The following is a 25193-nucleotide window of genomic DNA, read 5'->3' as shown; positions in this document are numbered from 1 at the left end:
CAGAGGAACTAATGAGAAACTTCTAGCAGACAGAAAAAGAATGGCAGACAAAGCTTATAGCATTTAAGAAAGGTTTGTGTGCATACTTATCACCATTTCAGTCCATTTAAACCAGGGAAATTGAAACTTTACATAATATATAATAATAAAAATATAATTATATTCATACTTATATTTTATATATATTTATATACGTGTTACTCTTGGTTTTTTTATTCTGCCCATTAAGAGGCTTTAGATGGCCTCTTCGACCCTGGATCTAAGGCACAAGTTACAAAGAATATGTTCTGCATCATGTTCCTTGCCTGGGTTGGCCACCCCAACTGGCACCTGACTGGACTTTAGAAACACCCCATCCATGGGAACAAAAAAGACAGAAGCACCCCATCCATGGGAACAAGAAGAAATAACTCAAAGTATCTAAATGTCTAAAACCCTGAGTCAGAACCTAGAGAAACCTTAGGGTAAAAGGGAGTCACAGGCATAGAACCATTGGGAGTCTCACTGAGAAAAGGACTCTTTGCCTCAGACTTGGACAGTCAGCATCCAGCCCGCTGTACAAACTATTGGGACTTCCCCGGCTGATTGTGGTGTGGATGTCGTAAGTACCGATTTGTTGTTCCTCTTTATCCCTGCCCCTCGTTCTGTTTCCCTTTATCAATAAACTCTGATTTCTTAAACAACCAAGTAGCCTTGGTGGTACCTGTCATTCCTTGCCCTTTGTGGCTGCGGACAACACTAATCATGGGAAAATACATTATCATATGGCCAGTATACTAGAGGTAATCATTTTAAGAAGTTTGAAAATCAGACTTGGTTAAAGGAGACAATGTTTAGCACTCACTCTCTTTCTTTCCATAAGATTTTTTGGAACTCATCCAAATGCACCTGCAGAGCTGACATTTCAGGCACTTCATTCTCCAAAGGCAGATTTATTGCTTGCAGTGTTAATCTAGGTTTCATGGCACAGTTTTCAGAACCACCATTCTTGAATAAATCAGAACAATCTAGATTGAGTTTCATTTCCTCATTTAATCTTAATGAGTCAATAATCAAACTTTCTTCCTGAAAGGAAAAAATATAAAACAATTCTTATTGTTCAACTTTTAAATTTAGTATAGAAAAATCATGAAGAAAGCATATTTTTGGAAGGAAATAAATGCTATGATCCAGAATCAAATCCACATTTTTATTTCTTTCTCATTCTCTCATGGTGTTATATGACCAAACTTTAACCCGTATTCTTCCAGCTTTTTTTTTTCTTTCTATATTCTATCTTATTATAATAAAATACATTTCTCTTCGCTCTTTTAAAATTTTCATTTACAGTGGAACCTAGGTTCTATCTACCATAAATCCACACATCATGGAAAGGCTTAAAATTTTAGATGGAATTATAGAAAGGCAAGATATTAACTGATTTTGCTTTGACAGATGGAATTAAACAGAAAGGAGTGACAATATAAACTGATGCCATTTAAAGAGACAACATGAATTCCTAGTTTCGCAAAATACGTTTCATGGGTTGTTAACAGCATTTACAAGATTTAACAACGAAAAATGGGCAGGAAGGAGGCTCTTCATGGGTAAATTAGTATACGAACTGTTGGATTAAATGTTTTAAAAAAGTTTACTTTGTGCAGAATTCTCAGAAACTTCAAGATCCCAAGTATACCAAGAAATTCCAAGAGCGGGAATGTGAAGCGTTCTTTAAAGGTATTTGCCTGTGGTACCCATTTTACAGGAATTATTGTGAGGCCAGAGTCCTCAACCTTGACAAATGTTTATACTACTGTATGGATGATTTATTATTATTGGCATAATTAGGGTAAATAGCAAGAAATCTCTCCAAATATTTTCTTTTCACATAAAAAAGTGCTTAGTTAATTTTTGCTAAACATCTTAGTAAGATCAGCAATGTGGGCTGAATTGTGTCCCCTCAACAAAACTCATTTATTGAAGTCCTCGTCCCCCTCCAGCACCTAAGAAGGTGACTATATTTGGGGATATGGTCTTTAAACGGATAATTAAGTTAAAACAAGGTGATTAGGCTGGGCTTAATGATGATATCCTTATAAGAAGAGAATCTTGCACACAGATACATACAGAGAAAAGACTATGTGAAGACATGGGGAGAAGATAGCCATCGATGAGCTAAGGAGAGAGGCCTCAGAAGAAAGCAACTCTACAGACACCTTGATCTCAGACTTCCAGCCTCTAGAACTAGAAATGCAAGTTTCTAGAAATGAAAATATACATTTCTGTTCCTGAAGCCACCCAGTCTGTGGTACTTAATTATGGCGGTCTGAGCACACAAATATGGTTACCCTTGGGTTTGTCATTTTTCCCTTCCTCCCCATCACCATGTAAGGTGTTCAAATATGCACGTAATCTCTAGATTCCACTGTGGGTTTTTTCCTTACCTTACTATTTGTGTTCTCTTTTCTAGGAAATTCTCTTCTTAACAAACACTCTTTGATAGATTCACACATTTCTGAACCAATTTGAAATTGGTCTCTTTGTGCATAGGACACTTCTATGAAACTAGGACACTTCAGGTCTCGGGTAACACTAGCTTCTGATGCCTCCTTTTGATGTGGCAGACTCTGTTTCTTCTTCAGTGTACTCAATTCTTTCATTGTCATCTCTAATTTTATTCTGAGTTGTCTTCCCTCCTCCCTGGCACTGTTCCTTTCGGCTCGAACTTTACTCCACTTTTCTCTCCAGTTGGCGGTGCAATCTGACCACCACCGCATGGTCTTCTCCATCTGAGCAGCTCTGGCCTTGACTTCTTCAAGTTCCCGCAGGCGAAGTTCCTCACAGATGTCCCATTCACTGGCGTTGCAGGAGTGAGCATGGAAGTTGTGAGCGGCATGAGATTGCAGCCCATAAAGTGGTAAACAGGAATTCCAGGGGTCCCTGTGGGATGAGGGGGGTGCCACCATGTCACAAGGTGGTTTCACTGAGGATTGCTGCATCTGGAAGATTTGTGTTTCCTCAATTAGCTCATGAATGGAATCTAAATTCATATTTATCTTTTCAGGCCTAAGAAAAGACAGAAAGCACAATTAACATTTGAATTTCTTTGCAATTATAAGAGCAAGACCTACATTTGAAAAAGAAAGTTGATGAAAACATGGGGCCAGCCTGGTGGCATAGTGATGAAGTTCATGCACTCTGCTTTGGCAGCGCAGGGTTCACAGGTTTCGATCCTGGGCGAAGGCCTACACACTGCTTATCAAGCCATGCTGTGGCAGTGCCCCACACATAAAACAGAGGAAGATTGGCACAGGTGTTAGCTCAGGGCCAATCTTGCTCATCAAAAAGGAAAGAAAGCTGATGAAAACAACACATCTTTTCAATATTGCATATTTTCCTTTCTAATGTAACTAAAAATACAGAGGATTGTATGTGTATGTAATTATCTTCAAAAAATTAGAAATTGCTTATATTAAAATTTGCCAAACAAATACAAATAAAAATATAAAGATGCAATTGGGGATAGCATACAACATGAATAATTCTTTTTAATAAACTCAATTATTTTCAGGTAATATTTATTGTAACACATATTGTCCATTAGCTACTCATTGGTCCCTTTTCTCCTGCTAACTAAAGCACAGTTGTCCAGGTGGGATGCAGAATCTATTAATCTCTGGGAGGATAAGCCCCCATCCCAATCCCAGGGGCTAACTCATGCTTGCTCTAAATCTTCCAGGATGACCTCCATTTCATTGATCATTCACTAGTCTCCAGGCAGCACATGACCTGCTTCTGGCTGATGAGATGTGAGGGGAAGTCTGCTCAGGAAGTTTCCTGTCTAGAAAAACATGAAAACATCAGAATGAGAAACCCTTTCTGCTCTGCTTTCTTCCTGCCTGAAAAAAGGCAGCGGCAAGTGTAACGGTCATCCTGTAACATTTAAAATGGTGGAACAGAAAGACGAAAAGAGTTTGATTTAAGGACTGAGCTGCTGCACCAAACCTGGAATGTCTACCTCTGGCTTCCCTGTTTTGTGAGAATGATTACCTATATTTACTTAAGCTATGATTATTGAGTGTTCTCTTACTTGCAGTCAGAATGACATCCAACTGCTACATGAATTAATTTCCTACTATGGTTAATAGTATGATAGGTTCTAAAAATAAAATGTTATGAATCAGACATGGTCTTTGTCCTTAAAGATTTTATAGTCCAGTGGATGAAACAAGCACATATAACTTAAAAATACATAATTCATACTATAAAAGTATATTTATGTAATCAATCTTTTTGTAGCACATATTACATGCCAAATCAGTGTTAGCGTCCTATGGTATGTATGAGATACTCTAAGGAGCTAAAGAGGTGAACAACTGGGCCGACCTGGTGGCCCAGCGGTTAAGTGTGCAAGCTCCGCTTCGCTGGCCCAGGGTTCGCTGGTTCGGATCCCAGGTGCTGACATGGCAACGCTTGGCAAGCCATGCTGTGGTAGGCATCCCACATATAAAGTAGAGGAAGATGGGCATGGATGTTAGCTCAGGGCCAGTCTTCTTCAGCAAAAAGAGGAGGATTGGCAGCGGTTAGCTCAGGGCTAATCTTCCTCAAAAAAAAAGAGGTGAACAGCTGTCTCTTAGAAATGATGAGGCTTCACAGTGTAAGCAACACTGAACACAGTCTTAGCAATTTCAAAGCTTTATAAAGGAATTAAAAATAGCTTTCCATATAAACATCAGAGACAAATTAATTGGTAAATGCAAACCTTTCTTATCAGTATGTACACACATGACTTTATTCATTATAGCAACATAGCTATATTGAGGATATAGCAAGTGGAAACTTGTCTTTAAAATAAATGCTTAAAACATGCAGGTTAATCTATAAATTAATAAATTTCTGTGGTTGTATAAGATTAATTATTTTTATTATCAAATAAGATTTTCTGGTGTAAATAATCTTAGATAGCATTTTATATACATGACATTAATTCCTCTCATTTTTTTCATTTGCATTTATATAGTTACAGATCATAAACTGCTTCCTTATAAACCACCCATTTAATCAACTGAAGGGATTTCATTATACCAATAACTTACAAAATAAGTCTCCAGTCACTGAAAAAAAATGACTACATAATATTAAATGTACAGTACTTTCAGTTGTAGAAAAAAAACACATTTTAATAAGCGCTCTGTAGAGGTGCCAAACCAATTCACTCCTTATTATACTACTTATTATAATAATATAGATTCATGGCTGTAATTATTTTTGTTAGCATTGGTGTATGTCCAATCATATTTGAATTAATGCTGATTTGGAGTAATTGTTCCCTTCATTTTTGGTAATTCAGAGGGCAATGATAATATAACTGACCAAATTTCTCGGACCATTAGTAAACCAAGACCAATATTTAAAAAGAACAAAAGGAACTCATAATTTATACCAAATATTTTATATGTATGTTCATATATATATATATATTCATTTTCACTATTTAGTGATATTTTCTTTGGTTGGAATTCCAAATTGAAGGCAGAAAATTTATTTCAGTATATTAAACAAATTTATTCTTGCCGTTTTTCAAAATAAATCAGTATCATAAAATTGTAATGTCTTTAAAAACTTCTCATTAACTTTTATTTCACTAGTGTTATGAAGACTCTATAATCGGATTCTGGTACATTGAGATCTTGCCTACAATTAATTACATATTTTTTCACATCTGACTAAAGAAAATTGGGTTGGGTTTAATCATTCAGTCCTTGAATAGCATTTCCTGTTCTAAAGTATTTCTCAAGCAAGTGTAAATGGGGATATTTACTCCTCATGTGTATTTATTAAAGTGTTCATTTTCTCCATACATATGTGGGTACTCTTCATGCTTTATTTCAGATGACTGTGAAAGTATTTGTCAGTGGTTATAGCACAAAGGTTTTCATGTATGTGAAAATATTTTAATGCTGTCAACTCTGGTTTCTTATATTGATTTTCACATTGTTCTTACCACAAAAAACGGGATCCACAACAAAATTCTTAAAAGTGATGCAGATGTTTATTACCTTGATTAAGGTGATGGTTTCACAGGTGCACGCATATGTCCAAATTCATCAAATTAAATATGGGCAGTATTTCATATCAATTACACCTCAGTAAAGCTGTTAAAGCAAGTTCATGCAATCAGGCTACCATGATGATGGCAAGCATTTTTGAATATAGCACTTAACAAAATAAAATTTGATGGGTCTACAATGTATAGATAATATTACTAAACATATTATTTCTTGCTAAAAAGGAGCTTAATGTGTAAGACATTGGGCTCCAGACTCTCTTGGTTCAAGTTCTGACTCTGCCACTTTCTAGACAGATGATCTTGGACAAATTACATAGATTGCCTTTGACTCATATCCTTAGTTGTAAAAGGAGGCAGAAATATCATGCATGTCGCTGAGTCCTTGTGACCATTAAATAAGAAAAAGCCTGCTCATTGGCTGGCCCAGGTTCCCTCCTAGGCAAGGTGACAGTTTTCCTCAGTGCGATACAAGTCACTAATATGTCACCTTGGACTATTTTACTATTTATTTTCAGTTTCTTTTCTGTCTTTTGAAAGAAAAATGGTATACTTAAAAAACAGGGATAGCAACATATAAATGAGGTTTACAAAAAATCTCTAAATTTCATGTAAGAAAGGTATAAAATCAATTTCCACATCATTTTAATATTATTCAGGGATATATTCAGTAGTATTATCAACTCCATGCTAGAGATGAAGAAACTAGGGCTTAGGGTTATAATGTAACTAGCTCAAGTCACGCACTTAGAAGGAGTCAACCCAGTTTGGGAATTAAGGAAATTTGAATACAGAGCCACTGCTTCCTCATTTCAAAAATCTACAGCTTCAAAATATCTATTTTCACCATAGTAAGATCATCTTTTACATTATTTCAGAAATATATTTAGCAGACTTCCATTTTGGATATTTTTTACGCTCAAATGTCTCTCATTAAATCATACCACAATTAGTCAACCGATCCTGACATTGAGCTCTGAGTGAATTCAATCTCCTCCTCATAGCTTAAAGGAACTGTATATAAGGTCTGGGGCTTGTCCACCCCTCCTCTCTGTCATCCTGCTTCCACGATCCATGCTTTGGACCCTGGTGTGCCCATTCCTTGTACAAACCTTGCCTCGATGGTCTCCTGTGTGCAATCTGATTGCTATGCAGGAGCACTCCCCTCTCTCCACACGCCTGCCTCTCCCTGGTTTCCTTTCCTTCAGGTAGCAGCTAGGGGGACCTATGTTTGACTCGTCTACATCCTTAGAGGCCCTACATCTGAGTGGAAAACCTACCTTTGGCCTCCTGTGTGATAGTGAACAAAAGAGACACGGCTTCTACCATCCTAGACAATTGCTTATAACCAAAAACAATAAATCAAACTAACGATCACAGATTTTAACTGTCTTTGAAAGATATAGTGTATTGTGATTCAACACATACCTATATACTTAGAGAAGTCTCTATGAAGTGACATCATGTGTATTATCTGAAGAATGAGGTGAACCAGAAATAAAAGCATTTTTGGCAGAAGTTAAACTATCAGGGCAGACTAAAATAGGGTCCAAAGGGATTTTTGTTTTATTGTTTATACTTATTGCTTTCCATTAATATATAGGAAATGAATTCTGAACGAAACCCTGCTTGGATTTTTTTTTCCCTAAGAAGCACATGACCTCTAACGCACACACATAATGTTAATAAAAGACATCAGCAAGGGGAAAATAGATTCACACAGATTCAGAACATAGTGCTAAGGAACAGTTGTTACTATAGATATGACACCATACATGCTGATAAAAAGAGAAAAAGAAGGATCAGTTTTCAATATTCAGGAAAGTACAATGTCATATTGTATTTTAAAATGTGGCTTGCCAAACACACACAAATGGTTACTATAAAACGTATGCACTTTGTGTGGGTCTAAAGTAGAAAAAATAATGTATTTTTAGGACTGCTTTGCAAGAGAGCACTAAATATTCAATGTGAAAACTGCAGTTATGACAGGGAGGTAAGTGAAACAATGACAGTGAATGGCCACATGACGTCACTTCGATAGAGTTCAAGTTTTGCCCATGGTTAAATATTGTATTTAAAAACTACACACCTGTCGCAAGTTATACGGACAGTTAGTCTGTGTTTGTTGATGTGAATGTGAGATTTGGAATCATACAGAAGCAGGAAACACTTGCACAAAGAAGGCAACGGGAATAATATAAAATTCATTTGTAAAGGTTTCCAGCTATTTAAAACTTAGATACTTTATGTTCCAAAAGCATTGTAGTATAAGATAAGCATAAATGTAAACATTTTAAAACATATATACTTATGTTTGCCCAAGTCATCATTAAATTATAAATCACATTATCTGATGAGATGGAAATTACCTTTGAAGAATTGGCTTGGAATTCATATGATAAGCCTGCTTGTTTTGGCCGACTCTTCGTTGCTTCCTCTTTAACTTAACTCTTACCATTACCTCGTATCGCTGAAGCCATGTATCACTGTTTCAAATCCAATGTTATGTCATCTCTTCTAGGTTTTCAGTAAAAAAAGTTACTTAAAAAAATAATGTTTCTTAGATAATGCTCAATGATAGAACATTAACTCCATTTCTTTTAAAATAAACTGTTTCAGAATAACCTCTCTACCTCGTAGCTTGATGTTATCGCTACCATTCCCAGACAATAGCAATGCTTTCTATGCTTTAAGAAGCAAAAAATAAAACAAAATAAATACTACATTAAAATTAAAACCTTATAGGTCAGAGGTAGAAAGTGATGTCCTACTTCTTTGGAATATGAATAAAGAAAGAAAGATGCATCAAAATCCACAAGCCATTTTCTGAAGTGCCAATGCATCCTTTGTAAGGAGCCCTGGAAAAACGAAATTTCTGTTTTCTGGCAGGCTGCTCATCTTGAAGTTTTTATAGTGCTTTGTCTGCCAAGTACAAATTTAGGTTCACATGATTTAGAATTTTTTGGAGGATATAACATAATTTAATTACTCATGTAATACTTGGGGTGTCAATCAGGTTCAAGAAAGTTCTGTTTTAAAATATTGCTGAAATGTCTCACCAGTGAACAAATATTAAGACATAAAGATATTTTATCTAAGATTTGAATTTACAGCTTAAGTATACTTCTCCTAACGATATATGTAAAATCTGTGCCAATTATTACCCATTGTACGGAAGTCTGACATTTGAATTCCACAGCATTTCTTAATATATATGTTTATTTCAAAGATCTAGTCAACAAAACCTCAAACTATACCAATTTTGTCATGCAATCTAATCCAACTTAACAGCGCCAAACAAATAAACTAAAATAGTCATTGAGACCTTAAGCCAAAAATGAAATTAGTTTTAACTATGGTGGAAATATAGAGTGCTGTCAAATCTTATTTTCAAATAATAATAATCTTGCTACTATTTCCAGGTGGCTAACAGTCAGAGTGCACAATTTATTGGAAAGAACACCACAAAAACCTGGTCATGTCAAAGATCCTGCCACTTTCCAAAGCTGGACAGGTGACCCTGAATCTGGAATTTACGCCACTACGTAAATATCACATTGTATAATTTCATAGAGATTAAGTAACATAGACAATGTAACTGTGCCCATAAATGTTAGTTAAAAAGAAATTAACATAAAATCCAGACAATCACATAAGCAACAACTCAAAATTAAAATTATTGTTACTTAATAATGTGAAGGTAAATTACCCTATGAAGTAATTCCTATCACAGTTCCATGACAGACCAGGTGGTGCTAAGAGGGAGGGGTTATGCTTTCCATATTTTATGTTTATTTGTTATTTAAAAGCTATTTATTTGTTAAAAGTATAGATTTTCTTTAATATTGAATTCATCAACATTTTCCAATACTTATGTCCGTTTCAGGGTTTTAGTAAACAAAACTACAAAGTATTCCAATTTTCCTATGCATTTCCTGAGCAAAATTCCTAAGCCAATTACCCCATTCACACTTGCTCTTTAAGAATGTATGAGGCTAAATCAGAAATTCTTCACATATCAGGTTACATTTTATAGTGAAAAAGAGAAAACCCTTTCATGTCAGTACGATTCAGTAATATTTTCTCACACCCATTTGATGGACTGTGCACAGCTGCCAAGCTGTGTTAGCTGACTAGAAAGTTTTCTCAGGCTTAATAATGAAGTTTGAAGAATACCGCCCAAAAGATGATCATATTTACTTTTGAAAAGCGTTATAAAAGTTTTGAATAAAAAAATTATTGTTAAATTCTGTTTCAATTTCCCAACACTACATTCTTTACATTAATAATCCAAATTCGCTAAAATGTATCCTACATCAAAAAGCTAAGAGAAAAAATTGGAATCAGAAGCAGAAGTGTTATAATGTACTTAGGCCTTTGTGAGCTATACCTACATATAATATTTCCAAATACTTTACTTCATTTCACCCTACTTCTTACTAAAGCAAAGTAATATTCATATAAAGACATAGATGATATTGTTTGCTAGCTTTATTTCCTATGTATGATCTGGAATTTAACTTCAGTACAAAGAGCTATGACCATATTGGTGGCAGAGAATAAAAATCACCCTTTTGAATTATAAATCAGATCAAACAAAAAGTCTTTAAAAAGCCCTGCTCACCAAAATCCCAAGATTACTGGTTCACCAGATGCTACAGAGAACATCTAGGAAAGATGGACAAGACAGGTTTTTTTCTGGACAAGAGAAAGACCAGATTTAAGGAACCCACATCCATCAGAGTCCAAGAGGCACCTTGGCAGCCCTTGAATTTGCAGCTCCCCTCTGCCAAGGGCAACTGAGGGCCTAGTACCCAAAATATTTGCCACAGTAATCTTCAGAAATTTCAAAAATACCCTTCAAGAAGTACTGTAAGATTGTCATCCTTGTCTTGATGGTCAAATAAAGCAATATTTTGAATGTAGAAGTTAGTATTTAATTTATTTATTCAGTGCAATCATTAGACAGTGCCATGATAAACACACGTAACTTGAGCTTAAGGGCAATAGACAATTCTGCAAATAACTAACTAACATAGTAAAGGTGATGTATTTGTTTTCTATTGCTGTTGAAGCAAATTACCACAAACTCAACAGCTGAAAGTAACACAAATTTATTATCTTACGCTTCCGAAGTTCAGAGCCCAAAATAAATCTCCTTCGGCTAAAATTGAAGAGTAGGCAGGGCTGGTTTCTCCTAGAGGCTCTGAGGGGATAATACCCTGTTCTAGCATTTGTCAGCTTCCAAAGGCTACCTGTATTCCTTGGCTCGTGGCCTCTTCATCACATCACTCCAACGGTTTGCTCCCATCATCACATCTCCCCCTGCTCACACTGATCTTCCTCTCTTCTCCTAAAAGGACCCTTGTGATTATATTGGGCCCACCTGGATAATCTCCCCATCTCAAAATGCTTAACTTAATCACACTTGCAAAATCTCTTTTGCCAAATAAGATAACATATTGCAGGTTCCAAAGATTAGGATGTGGGCATCTCTGGGTGGGTTGGGGTGGTGAGGGGCATTATTCAGCCTACAACAGGTGACATGGTGAAAAGAGATTGGACTTTGAAACCACATAGGCACCAGTTCAAATTCTTGCTTTGTCATTTACCATCTTGTGACCTCAGCAACTTCATTAACCTGTGTGAAAAAGTTTCTTCATCTATAAAATGAAGACATTAATAGTTCTGTCACATGGTTGTTTCAAGAGTGTCACATGGATCTGCCCTCTCTGCTGGATCAGTCCCTTCAGCATACCAACTGACTGCATCATTGCCACCTTCTCCACCAAACAGTGCCCCAGCTCCCAGAACAAAAGAGACAACTTATCCAATGTGCTATTTTCAATGCTTTTGTTTCCTCACATTCCATTCTCTTATCAACCCATTTCAAGTGGAAGTCTGTATACTCCTTTCCACAGAAATCCCACTTGTCAAGATCACAAGTCACCTCAATATTGCCAAAGATACTCATTTTCATCCTTGCCTGACTTGACCTCAGCAATATTCAAAACACTTGAAAGTTCCTTGCTCCTTAAACACATTTGTCTTTTGTTTCCTTCTCACCACACTCTTCTGATTATTCCTCTGCCTCATTCTTCTTGGTGTCTATTTCCCTCTGCTGCTCCTGTGTAAATATTGGAGGGCCCAAAGCTTGACAACACTAAATAGAATGTTTTTGCCATTGACTGCCAAATCCATATCCCCAGCCCTTTAGTCTCTCCTTGGCTCTTGACTCACATAGAGCAGTATGTTTCTATATCTCCTCTTGGATGTCTAATAGGAATCTCCACCTCAACCTTAACATTGACCAAATTGAACTCCTATCCTCAGCCCTCTGAAAATGTAGTTTTTTTTCCCCATTGTTAACATCACAGTAAACGGCACCACCACCCATCCAACAGATCAAGTCAAAAACCTAGTTTCTCTCTGACTCACTTTAGTCAGCACATTTTATTATCTCATTACTTCAAATTACTTCCTAGATCCATGTACTTCTTTTCACCATCATTTTCTCTTTCCTGTGGAAACAACTACCACCTGTCTCAACATTACTACTGCTGAAATGCCTGCTAATACTTCTGTCTAGTTAGTATGCAGCAGCCAATCTTTTTAAATTTTTAAATAAAATGACATAACTCTCTAATTAAAACTAACTTATCAATGCTTGCCTATTAATTAGAACAAAATGAAAACATTTAACCACAATCTCAGTTTCACATGATCTGGCCCCAGCCTCCCTCTCTGACTTTGTTCCCAACATCCTATCCTTTCTTTACCTTCCCTTCTTGCTCGGGTCGTACTGACTTTCCTCCTGTTCTCTGAAGAGGCCACATTCATTCCTGCCTTAGGACCTTGTGAATGGAATGCTCTTCCCTCGGATCCTTGGATTTCACTATATTCCACTGCTCTGAGTATTTAAAAAAACTAAGAGGATAAAATGCTAACAGTAGAATTTCAAACATCAACCTCCAGATGTAATAATTCTTTACATTGGCATAAAATATCTATTTTAAAAACTCTTTTATATACATTTTGCATGATGGTTATAGAAATTCTGTTAAGTAGCTCTGGATGCCCGGACCAATGTAAGGAAACCTGATAAGTGGCAGAGAGAAGGCTTAACTCAGATCTTCCATTTCAAAGTTCGGAGCTATTTCCATTATACCGAATTGTCTCTTTCACAAATGTTCAGGATAAATATCAGCATCCTGACCCAAACACCACAGCAAAGTACATGGTCTCATTGCCCCTTAACTTAGGGAAAGTAAGGGCCAAGGGAAAGAATTTCGTTTCAACCTTCTGAACCATACAGAAGCCTACAGAATTTAGCAGCCAATACCACGTTTTTGTGTTTCTTATAAAAGAAAAATCTAAAGGCCAGGAGGACTGGCCCACGAAGTAGGTAATGGCACCAACACTCCACGCCCTGTTTTCACCTACCTGCCTCAGAATAAGATACTCTTTTGTAGCCCAGCCTTCCTCTGTGAACACAGCATTCAACTGCCTGTTCAAAATGAGGAAATTTAAGGAACTAAGGTTTCAGTACCCTAAGTTCCTTCTAAACCACATCAAAAAACATATACCACACACGTGTGTGTATGTGTATAGACATATATAAATGTGTCTGTGTATGTGCAATGTATGTATATACATGAAGTACACATACATATTTTTACATGGGTTGTATATGATTTTAATGTTATTATTTAGCAGATTGAGCTAAACTGTTGTGTATATTTAGGAATGTCAGCAATACTTAGAGAAAATAATTCCTGCATGCCAAATCTCTTTTCTGTTTAATCCATTTTCACCACAATTATTCAGGAGCAAACGAAGACTTAAGGGGAAACCATGTTTAGTTCCAATGTACTCTGGATACGAATTTCTATGTTTCATTAATTTTTCCAAGGTTCATGTCACATGCTTATGAGGTGTTTTTCAGATTCAAAAAATACACAGTGTCTCCACAGATTAACAAGTTCTCAAATGTTCATTGAGTTGCAGACCTAAGTTAATAATCACTAGATACACTAAGATTGTATTTTTCCATCCACATCGTGCATGTTTACTAAGCACCATTCATGCTGTGATAGAAAGGAACAGGGGCTGTTTTAAAAGACTAGACATTTAGAAATTGTTTTACAGATCTGCTCGAGTAGACGAGGGTGTGCAGTTGAAATAGCTGAACATTCTCTCTTCATTAAATAGTAAATAGTAAGAGAAAGAAATTTTTTTTTTTAAAGATTGGCACCTAAGCTAACAAGCGTCGTCAATCTTCTTTTTGTGTGTGTGTGTGTGTGCTCTATCTCTCCAAACCCCTCCGTACATAGTTGTATATCTTAGTTGCAGGTCCTTCTAGTTGTGGCTTGTGGGACACTGCCTGGACGTGGCCTGATGAGCACTGCCGTGTCCGCGCCCAGGATGTGAACCAGCGAAACCCTGGGCTGCTGCAGCAGAGCGCGCAAACTTAACCACTCGGCCACGAGGCCAGCCCCCTCCAAAATAAAGTACAATTCAAGAATAAGAAAATGTATTGACTCTGAGTTAACATTAACCAGAATTATTTTCAATGTCCATCAATGCCACTGAGTAATCTTCAACTCTATCTTTACGGTGTTTAGAGTCAAAGTGAGAAAACTTTTAGGTATTGTTCAGAATCTACACTTATTGATATATGTTGAATTCCAGACTGAAATTTCTGGTTTGTGATTTAGTCTAATCTTGCCAAAAGATCCCTGAAAGAAACAGTTCGAGAGAGGTCTTGTACATCAAATATGAAAAAGTAAAAGAAAAACCAGCCTAACATATTAAATTATAAACATATGGATGGAATTTCCTCTAAATTACTCTTGAGTCTAAACCTTAAGGGTAAAGAATTTAACAAAACACATTTGAGGTTTCCATAACACAAAACACTTGAAAAGTTAGACAAGGAATTCAACTACCCCAAAGACAGATGAGATTTCCACTCTAATACTGAGTAAACTGAACCTTCTCTCCTACTATTTTGAAATGTTTGTGCTCTCCAATTAAAATGTCAATCTTTACTATGTATCTTTGTAATAAATAGTAATGAGTCTATATATTAGACAATTGAGAAGTTCTTGTTTTTTATTCATTTTTATACTCTGGAGCCAGAAAAACTGAGCAATCAAGAGAAAATGCAAAATAAGAAAGGTAAATATTTTAAAACAGTAATTCTCCCATGCTTTGACCTATCCTTTCTCACCTAAATGCTAGCAATCTTTGTCAAATGGTCATGCTTTTGACAGGCAAGTACTTCACAGTATATGAGTACATAGAAACAGGGGAGATGGAAATATTATGCAGCAAGTTACAGCATTTTTATGCTCAAGTCCACTGCTTTCTCAGTGATGACTTCTTTTTTTTGGTATTATCTTCATAACAGTCAAATTTTTAAAAATAGTGCCTATCAATGTATATTAAATAATAATGTAAATTTCAATGTTGAAAAATATAGATAAAATATTAAGATAGTAAAAATTGCATAAAACTATATTTTTACCTACCTAATTTTAAAGTAATTATGATTGCAGTGAAAAATTTTGAACTTTTGAGGGTTTATATCTAGATTATGTGTGACTGTAATTTTTTTCTAATGCTTTCTAATGTATATAGCATACTTTTTCATATATAAAAATATACACGCATATGTCTGTATGACCACTCAAATGACAATCCAATAATGTACAAAATGGAGATTTTGAATTAGATTCTAAATTTGAATATATTTGCTTTTAAAACACTCAACAAATGGTATAGTTGGAGAACACTGTGAGAATCATCAGAAGGACCAAAAATGATAATGAAACTATGAAGATTTTAGATACTGTAAAGCAATGATATATCAGGTATATTCAACGATCAGAAAAGATGTGGCAACAGACTGGAATGAATACTACAGAAATAAAAGGGGGCTAGGTGAAATGTAAGTCTGCTCTGATTCCTAACTTCTCTCTTGGATTAGAACATTCTATTAGAGTGCTTACTATGAGCACAGCACTGTGGAAGTGAGGGGGAGGCGACATGCCTAAGGTTTTGTGTGAAAGTGTAAGGATTTCACATATTCACAGGGTATATGGATTTCCACCTTTACTGCTGAGAACTTTAATTAGACCACACTGTCATTTTTGTTGGGTTAATAGTGACCATTTTATTTCCTGATCTTTGACTAGACTGTACTTTCTTTTTTTGGTAAAATTACATTGGAAGGCTTTAATTCATCTCAATAGTAAGACTAACACTTGTTAGAACCTAAGTGTTGATTCTTGTTTGACTGTTTATAATTGAATTTTTGTTGAGACAATTGTAGATTCATATGCAGTTGTAGGAAAGATAGCCCAAGGTAGCCCATGTCCTCTTCAGCCAGTTTCCCCCAATAGTAACATCTTCCCAAACTATAGTCCGATATCCGAACCAGTAGAATAAAATCAATAGAATTCACTCACCTTATTCAGATTTTCCCAGTTTGTTTTATACCCATTTGGTTTGTCTGTGTATTTTGTTCTATATGGTTTTATCACGTGTACAGTGTTGTGTATCCACCACCACAGTCAAGACAGAGCCCACCTCCTTCATGTTCCCCCACCCTGTCCCTAATCCTTGGAAACCGCTAAATTGTCTCCATTTCTAAAATTCTTTCATTTCAAAAATGTTATGGAAACTGAATAAGGCACCATGTGATCTTGGAGATTGGCTCTGTCAGCCATCACTCAGCATAGTGCCCTGGAAATCATCCAAGTTGCTGCATATATGAATAGTCCAGTTTGGGGGTTTTGTTTGTTTTTATTGCTGAGGAGTATTTCATGGTAGGTAGGTACCACAGTTTGTTTTACCTGCTAACCTGCTGAAGGACCTCTGAGCTGTTTACAGTTTTTGGCTATTACAAATAAAGCATCTATGAACATTGGTATACATGTTTTCGGGTGAACATAAGCTTCCATTTCTCTAGGATAAACATTCATGAGTTCAACTGCTGGGTCATATAGTAAGAGCACATTTAGTTTTATAAGAAACTGTCAAACTGTTTTCCAGAGTGACTATACCATTTTACGTTGTTATCTTCTCCAGCGTTCAGGGTCGTCACTATCTTTTTATTTTATCCATTCTGATAGGTGCATAGGTCATTGTGGTTTTAATTTGTGTTTCCCTGATAGCTAAGAACATCTTTGCCATGTGTTTACATACTTATATGTATATCATTTTTCGTGAAATGTCTTTTCATGTCTTTGACCATTTTCTATTTGTATTTTTGGTTTTTACTGTTGGGTTTTCAGAGATACAGTCTTTGATGTCAAATACGTGGTTTGCAAATATTTTCTCTGAATATGTAGCTTCTCTTTTCACTCTCTTAACATGGTCTTTCACAGAGCAACAGTTTCTAACTTACATGGTGTCCAATTTATCAATATGCTTTATGGATTGTGGTTTTGGTGTCCAGTCTAAGAATTTACCTACTCCTAGATGCTGGAGATTTTCTCCTATATTTTTTTCTAAAAGTTGTATAGTGTAATGTTTTACTGTTAAGTCCACAATCCCTTTTGAGATAATTTTTATATCAGGTGTGAGGTTCAGGACAAGACTCAGTTTTTTGCCTACAGAGGTCCAGTTGCTCCAATACCCTTTGTAGATAGGCTATCCTTCCTCAATTGAATTTCTTTTTCATCTTTGTCAAAAGTCAGGTGAGCATATTTTTCTGGGTCTGTTTCTGGGTTGTCTATTCTGTTCCACTGATCTATATGTCCATCAGTCCCACTCTTCAAGTACAACACTATCTTGATTATTGTGCTGGATAGTAAGACTATATCTGGTGGAGCGATTCCTCCCACTTTATTCTCCTTTGTCAAGATTTCTTTAGCTGTTCTAGAGCTTGTGCTTTTCTCTATAAATTTTAGAATAAGCTTATATATTTGCACAGGAAAAAAACTTATAGTGTTTTGGTAGGAATTTCATTAAAGCTATGTTTCAGTTTTGGGAGAGATGGCATCTTTATCATGTTCCTCTTCACACCCATGAATACAGTATGACTCTCCAGGAATTTAGATCTTCTTTCAGTTCTGTCAGCAGAATTTTGCAATTATCAGCATACAGGGCCTGTATATGTTTTGCTAAGTGGCATTTTTTTTGGAGTGATTATACAGGATATTGTGTTTTTAATTTCTTTTTCTACATACTGATGTTAGAGTATAGAAATACGAGTAATATTTTGTGTGGTGCTCTTGTATCCTACAATCTTGCTAAATTTATTAATTCTAGGAGTTTTGTTTTGTTTGTTTTTTGTTTATGGTGATTCCTTGGGATTTTTCTGTGTAAACATTCATGTCATCTGTAAATGGAGACAGTTTTATAACTTCCTTTTTGATCTAAGTGCTCTTTATTTCTTTTTCTTGTATTATTGCAGTGGCTAGGACTTCGGGTACTATGTTAAATAAGAATAGTGATAGTAGATATTCTTGCCATGTTCCCAGACTTAGGGGGAAAGCATACAATCTTCAGCATTAAGTATGACGACAGCTGCAGGGTTTTTCTAGATGCTTTTTATCAAGTTGAGGCATTTCCCTCTATTCATATGTATTCCTATATTCTATATTCATATTATATATATTCATATATACCCTATGTTCATATAATTATGTGATTTTTATTCTTTAGAGTATTGATTACACTGATTGATTTCTCAAATGTTGAAACAGCCTTGCATATCTGGAATAAGTTCATCTTGGTCATGGTATATAATTATTTTTATACATTTTTTAACTTGTTATACTAAGATTTTAGGATTATTTATTTATTATTGTTATTTATTTTAGGATTTGGAGGATTATTATGTATGTTCATGCAAGATATTGGTCTGCAATTTTTGTTCTTGTACTGTCTTTGTCTGGTTTTGAGATCAGGGTAAGAATAGCCTCATAAAATAAATTGGGAAATACTCTCTTATTGATTTTCAGGAGGAATATGTGTAAAATTGGTGTTAATACTTTAAATATTTGGTAGTGCTATGGCTGAATGTTTGTATCCCCCCAATTATCATGTATTGAAATCCTAATGCCCGATGTGATGGTATTAGGAAGTGGGGCCTTCGTGAGGTGCTTAAATCATGAAGGCGAAGACCTCATGAGTGGGATTACTGCCCTTGTAAAAGAGGCCCCAGAAAGCCTTCTCCCCCCTTCCACAGGTGAGGACATGGCGAGAAGGAGGTACCGGCTATGAACCAGGAAGAAGGCCCTCACCAAAACACGACCATGCTGGCACCTTGATCAGACTTCCTAGACTCCAGAACTGTGAGAAATAAATTCCTGTGGTTTATAAGCTACCCATTCTGTGGTATTTTGTTACAGCAGCATGAACACACTAAAACAGGTAGAATTCTCCAGTGAAGCCAGATGAGATTGGATTTAAACTTTGGAAGATTTCTAATTATAAATTCAAATTTCTTTAATGTGAGTAAGACTATTTAACTATTATCTGCTTCATCTTGGTTGAGTTTTGATAATTTATGGTTTCAACGAGTTGGTCCATTTCTCCTAGGTTGTCAATTTATGATCATAAAAATTTTTGTAATATTCATCTATTTTCCTTTCAATGGCTACAGGATCTTTAGTTATGTCACCTATTTAAATGCTGGTATTGGTGGTTTATGTCTACTCTCCTTTTCTTTTTGTCAGTATTTGTAGATGTTTAATTATTCTTACTTTTTTTGAAGAACCAGCTTTGTTTTCATTAATTTTCTCTATTGCTTTCCTGTTTTCAATATAATTGATTTCTGCTCTTACCTTTATTGTTTCTTTCCTTCTTCTTTCTTTGGGATATTTTGTCTTCTTTTTCCAGTTTCTTCAAGTAGGAGCTGGGATTATTGTTTTCAGGCCCTTACTTGTTTCTAATGTAATAGCTTAGTGCTATAAATTTCCTTCTCTGCAGTACTTTAGCTGTCTCCTAAATATTTGATATGGTATATTTTCATTTCATTCAACTATGTATCAGTTTTATTTCCTTTGAGAATTCTTCATTGATCCATGGATTATTTAGACATGTGCTGTTTAATTTCTACTTCTTTAGAAATATTTCTATCGTTGATGTCTGGTTCATTCCATTATGGTAAGAGAACACACCCTGCATGACTTCAATTGTTTAAGTTTGTTGAAGGTTGTTTTTGGCCTGGGATATGATCTATACTGATGAATATTCCATGGCACTTGACAATATGCATAATCTGCAGTTTGGTTTGAAATGTTCCATATATGACAATTAGATCTCTTTGGTTGATTTTGTTATTCAGATCTCCTATATCTTTGTTGATTTTCGGTCTAGTAATTTGCTAGACTCATCAGTTAAACAATCAGTTGCTGAGAGGAGTTGTTAAAGTCCCCAGCTATAATTTTTGATTTGTCTATTTCTCCTTTCAGCTCTCAGGTTTTGCTTCATGCATTTAAAAACTGTGTTGCTTTGATGTGTACTCATTTAGCTTCATTGTGTGTTCCTGATGGATTGATCCTTTTATCATTATGAAATTTCTCTCTTTGTCTGTAGGTCTGTGGTGTTATTCTTTGTTTTGTTTTGCTCTAAACTACGTTCTCTGATATTAATGTAACCACTCTAGGGTTTCTTTAAACAAATGTATGCATAGTATGCTTTTCCATTCTTTTATTTTCAACTTATATATGTCACTGAATTTACAATGAATTTCTGTTAAGTTTCCTGTTAATAGTGTATAGTTTGTTCACGGTTTTTTTTCTTTTTTTTTTTTTTTTTTAAAGATTGGCACCTGGGCTAACAACTGTTGCCAATCTTTTTCTTTTTCTTTTTTTTTTTTTTAAGGATTGGCACCTGGGCTAACAACTGATGCCAATCTTTTTTTTTTCTGCTTTATCTCCCCAAACCCCGCCTGTACACAGTTGTATATCTTAGTTGCAGGTCCTTCTAGTTGTGGGATGTGGGACGCCACCTCAACGTAGCCTGATGAGCAGTGCCATGTCCACGCCCAGGATCCAAACCCTGAGCCGCTGCAGCAGAGCGCGCGAGCTTAACCACTCAGCCACGGAGCCGGCCCCTGTTCATGGTTTTTGCTTGTTTTATTTTGTTTCGTTTGTTCATTTGTTTTATCTACTCTGCCAATCTCTGCCTTTTAATTGGTGTAGTTAGCCATTTACATTTAAGGTAATCATTGATATGTTAAAGCTTAAGTCTGTCATTTTACTACATGTTTTCTGTTTGTTTCCTGTTTTGTTCCTGTTTCTCTTTTTTTCCCTTCCTGTGGGTCACTTGAACATATTTTAGGATTCCATCTGTTTGATGTATTTATAGCGCTTTTGAGTGCATCATTTTGTACAATTTTCAAACTGGTTACTCTAGGAATTGAAATATACAGATGTGACATCATAGTCTACTAGAATCAACATTTCACTACTTTGAGTAAAATGAGGAAAACTTACTTCCCTTTGGGTCCTTCTACCTCCTGTATTCTTAAGTACCACTTTCTTGTGTATAAGATGGTACTGTAATTCTTATTTCAATCATCAAATGAGATTTATAAAACCTATGAGGAGAAAGACATTCTAGTATACGTAATCATATTCTGGTGTTTGATTTTTCTTTCTTGTTTTCTGAAGCTCCAAGATTCTTTTTTTTATCATTTCCTTTCTGTTTGAAAGAATGGATCTTTAGCCAATCTATAAGGGTAGGTCTACTAATGACATCTTTTAGTTTTCCTTCATCTGGTATCTTTACGTCCCCTTCTTTCCTGAAGGATACTTTCACCAGGTATATAATTTGACGGTTCTTTTCTTTCAACACTTGAAAATGTGTCACATTGTGGCTTTCATAGATTCAGGTGAAAAATTCACTGCCATTCAAATTGGTGTTCCAAGTGTTGATATTTTGTATTAGGAATTCAGCATTGGTTACTAAGTAACACAAACATTATGACATATAATTTTTTTCATTTTAAATTTCAATTTCATTAAACTCTAGATAGATAGCATATAGATAGTAGCTTTATAGCATTGTGATCAACCAGATATTAATAAATGCCAATAAGAAGCAAGGTTATGGCTATGACTTCAAGCCACATAACTATGTTTTCTTCTATGGCTTCAAATGTTTCCTTAACCTCAGGATAATTGGATAAAATGGTACAGAAAGACAATTCAAAATGTTTCCTCCCAATACGCATGAATAACTTAAAATTATTATTATAAAATAGAAAGTATAGTAGGCACATTCTAAAATGTTCCCCAGCTCTCCCATGTTTTGGTAGTCATAACCTTGTGTAATTTCCTCCTTTCGTTGTGGGCTGGCACTAGTGACATGATTCTAATGAACATCATATGGCAAAAGTGATAGGATGTCATTTCTTAAATTAGGTTATGAAAGAATGAGACTTCTTTATTACTAGCACTCTCTCTATTGCCTCCTCTCTTGGTAACTCGGATGAAGCCAAGAATCACGTTATAAGCTTTCCTGTGGAGAGCTTCACATGCAAGGAACCGAGGGAAGCCTCTGGTCAACGGCTCAAAAGAAATGAAATCCTGCCCACAAGCATTTGAGGGAGTTGAAAGCAGATCCATCCCATGCTGAACTTAAAGACCACTGAGCCCTGACTGACACTTTGATTGAAGCCCTTTGAGAGACCCAGAAACAGGGCGCAACTAAGCCATGCCTGATTCCTAACCCACAAAAACTGTGAGACAATAAATGCTGTTTTAAGCCACTACATTTTAATGTAATTTGTTACACAGCAATACAGAAAGACAATATCTGACTATTAAAATCACTTGCTCAAATTATCAATTATCATTTCCATCCATCACAATTTAGCTTAATGTCAATGCAAAAGGGCAAGTATTTAGGAAACAAAATGTTAACATTTACTAATTAAACTCGAGTTCAATAGGAAAGTCAAATGGCATAAAATGAGGAAATAGAAAACAGTAATTCTCAATACAAAGGCCAATCATAGGATTAATAATAAACAAATTTCATGATGTCCTTTCAGATAATCTTGAAATGTAAAGGGTCCACGGCACTAAAGATAGGTTGTATTCAAGGAAATAAATGCAGGAAATATTATAGTATCCTGTTTAAATTAGATATGTTGACATAAAGCTGGCTGGTCTTTTTGAGAGCCATCACAAAGGATGGCTAAACATGCCATTAGTTTCTAGTAAGAACATTACGTAACCAATCCAAAAAGGAAGAAAGCCGTCGCTAACCAAGCAAATCACATATGTAATCAGGGCGACAGCCACAAATTAATAAAATTACCTTTTAGTCTGTTTTTGCTTATTATACTTAAACTAATTGAAATCCAAATACAATTTTGAGTCTACAGACAGCCTCAGTTTATTAATCTCTCTTCTAAAACTTTTGATATATTAGTTTGACAGCACAGACAAGTTTCTCTTCAGATTAGTTTAAAATAGCTGAAAGAGTGCAGTCTTCACAAAAAAATGTGAATTGTCAGAAAAATCCATTTTTAGTCTCTGTTGATATTTGGGAAATAAAAAACCAACAAGAGAGAAATATTCTGGATTTTTGTGGTACATTTTGACCCTGCGAAGAGGTAACAGTAACAGGAAATATAAATTGACATGCAATGATGCCTTTAACAACTTAAAATTGGAAAATGAGGACGGTGTGCAGAGTCACTTTCCTAAAATTTTTCTCAAGAGCATATGCTACAATTACAGAAGATTTGAAGTTGCTATATTCTAGAGCACATTTAATTCAGTGCATATGATTTTCCTCTCTCGTGATAAGTAAAATTGGACATGCTCATTTTTACATTTTGATATTCTAATAATTTACTGAAATTTATTTTTTTACAATTAACAAGCAAGATATTATTTTGTTTCTGGAGCAAGGGAAATTGTCTACTAATTATTTAGATTTTTTTTCTCTCCCATTTCTGAATGCAAGATACAAGAGTGTGAGAAAGCTTTCTATTCAAACAGCCCTTCTTGAAGTTCAGCAGTGCTGTTTTGAACACATAAAATGACAAAAATCTTGAAGTTTTTCAGTTTCATCAAGTCACTTTTAGCATAATTCCTTTTTTTAATGTTTATCGACTAATATATTTTGTAATATTTATCTTTCTTTAAGAATAATTTCTGCACATCAAATGATAGATAAACTGAACTGTTTGGCAACTTACAAGGACATTTCGAGACAGAGAGCGGAAAAGAGAGAAAGAGTGAGAGAACTTATCAGGCATCTTCCTAAGCCTTTCACATATATCAACCTTTTTACTTCTCACCATAACCCAAGAGTTATGTCTGATTGTATTTACCTGTCTATGCCTCTCTATTTTCCATTTATTCTAAGTGCATGTGTGTGTGTGTGTGTCTGTGTGTGTGTGTATGATAGACAAATTCTACAGATCAGCAAAAGTCTATTTCAATATTTTTATTACTATAAATTCTTTTCATTAGTTGTAATTTCACAGAGCCTCTGGCCTAACAAAAAAGATTGTCAAATATTTATAATATCACTTGAGTCTCACTATTCTATGTTATTCAAATGATGACATGCACATTTCAATATTTTCATTTCTCTGGCTATATTTTTTCCAATGAAATCTTTTTTTAGGAATGTGATTAAAATTCATAATTTTAAAATTCCCCATTTCAAACTAAAATACCAATTTGATGTGTTGAACATTTATCCATCTGCATCTGTAAAATCTTACTGTTAAATAAGAAAAAAATTGCAAGAGAACACTTAGTAGTTTTTGTGGTATTTAGAATGGGTTCCAATTTCATAGTTTACAAGTTTTTGGGTTAAAGCGACATTTGATCTAGCATATTTAGTAAAACCTCTACACTAACTATGTCTCAAATAGAAGAATTCAAATCCTGAAACTCTTTGACAGCTGTCGCCTAAGGGAAATTTGAAATTATTTTTGGACGTTTTATTTTATTTTACGTACAATTGCATTAAATAGTGTTTATATTCTTACTCAAAATGGCATATTATATGTTTTTAAATTTAAAACAACTTGTTTTATTTATTAATTAAATACTACTGATTTTCCCCTAGAAAATCAAAAAGGAAGTTTACAACATACTGTGTGTATTATCCTGCTGCCTGTGTTTGGCATGGTTTCATATTGCATTAGCTACCT

At 35.2% G+C, this 25193-nt stretch overlaps 1 protein-coding gene across 4 annotated transcripts in view; it reads right to left on the bottom strand.

The window, feature by feature from the left end:
* The window catches only part of CCDC102B (coiled-coil domain containing 102B), a 281402-nt gene that overhangs the window by 236440 nt on the left and 19769 nt on the right, over positions 1 to 25193 (bottom strand). For 2 of the 4 annotated variants that reach the window (XR_011542096.1, XM_070627846.1), the window contains exons 2-3: positions 2424 to 3045; positions 845 to 987 (exon numbers count right to left, since the gene is read on the bottom strand). Coding sequence is in view for 2 of the 4 variants with exons in the window: in XM_070627846.1 (XP_070483947.1) it covers positions 845 to 987; positions 2424 to 3045 (765 nt within the window). In the remaining 2 variants the exon portion in view is untranslated. Of the gene's footprint in view, positions 1 to 844; positions 1066 to 2423; positions 3046 to 25193 lie in introns of all 4 variants that reach the window. The other 2 variants (XR_011542095.1, XM_070627845.1) reach the window with 1 other exon arrangement.

This window comes from Equus przewalskii, chromosome 7 (assembly GCF_037783145.1).
Source record: "Equus przewalskii isolate Varuska chromosome 7, EquPr2, whole genome shotgun sequence".
NCBI classification, from domain to species: Eukaryota; Metazoa; Chordata; class Mammalia; order Perissodactyla; family Equidae; genus Equus; species Equus przewalskii.
This window is presented reverse-complemented; position numbering and strand designations above follow the sequence as displayed.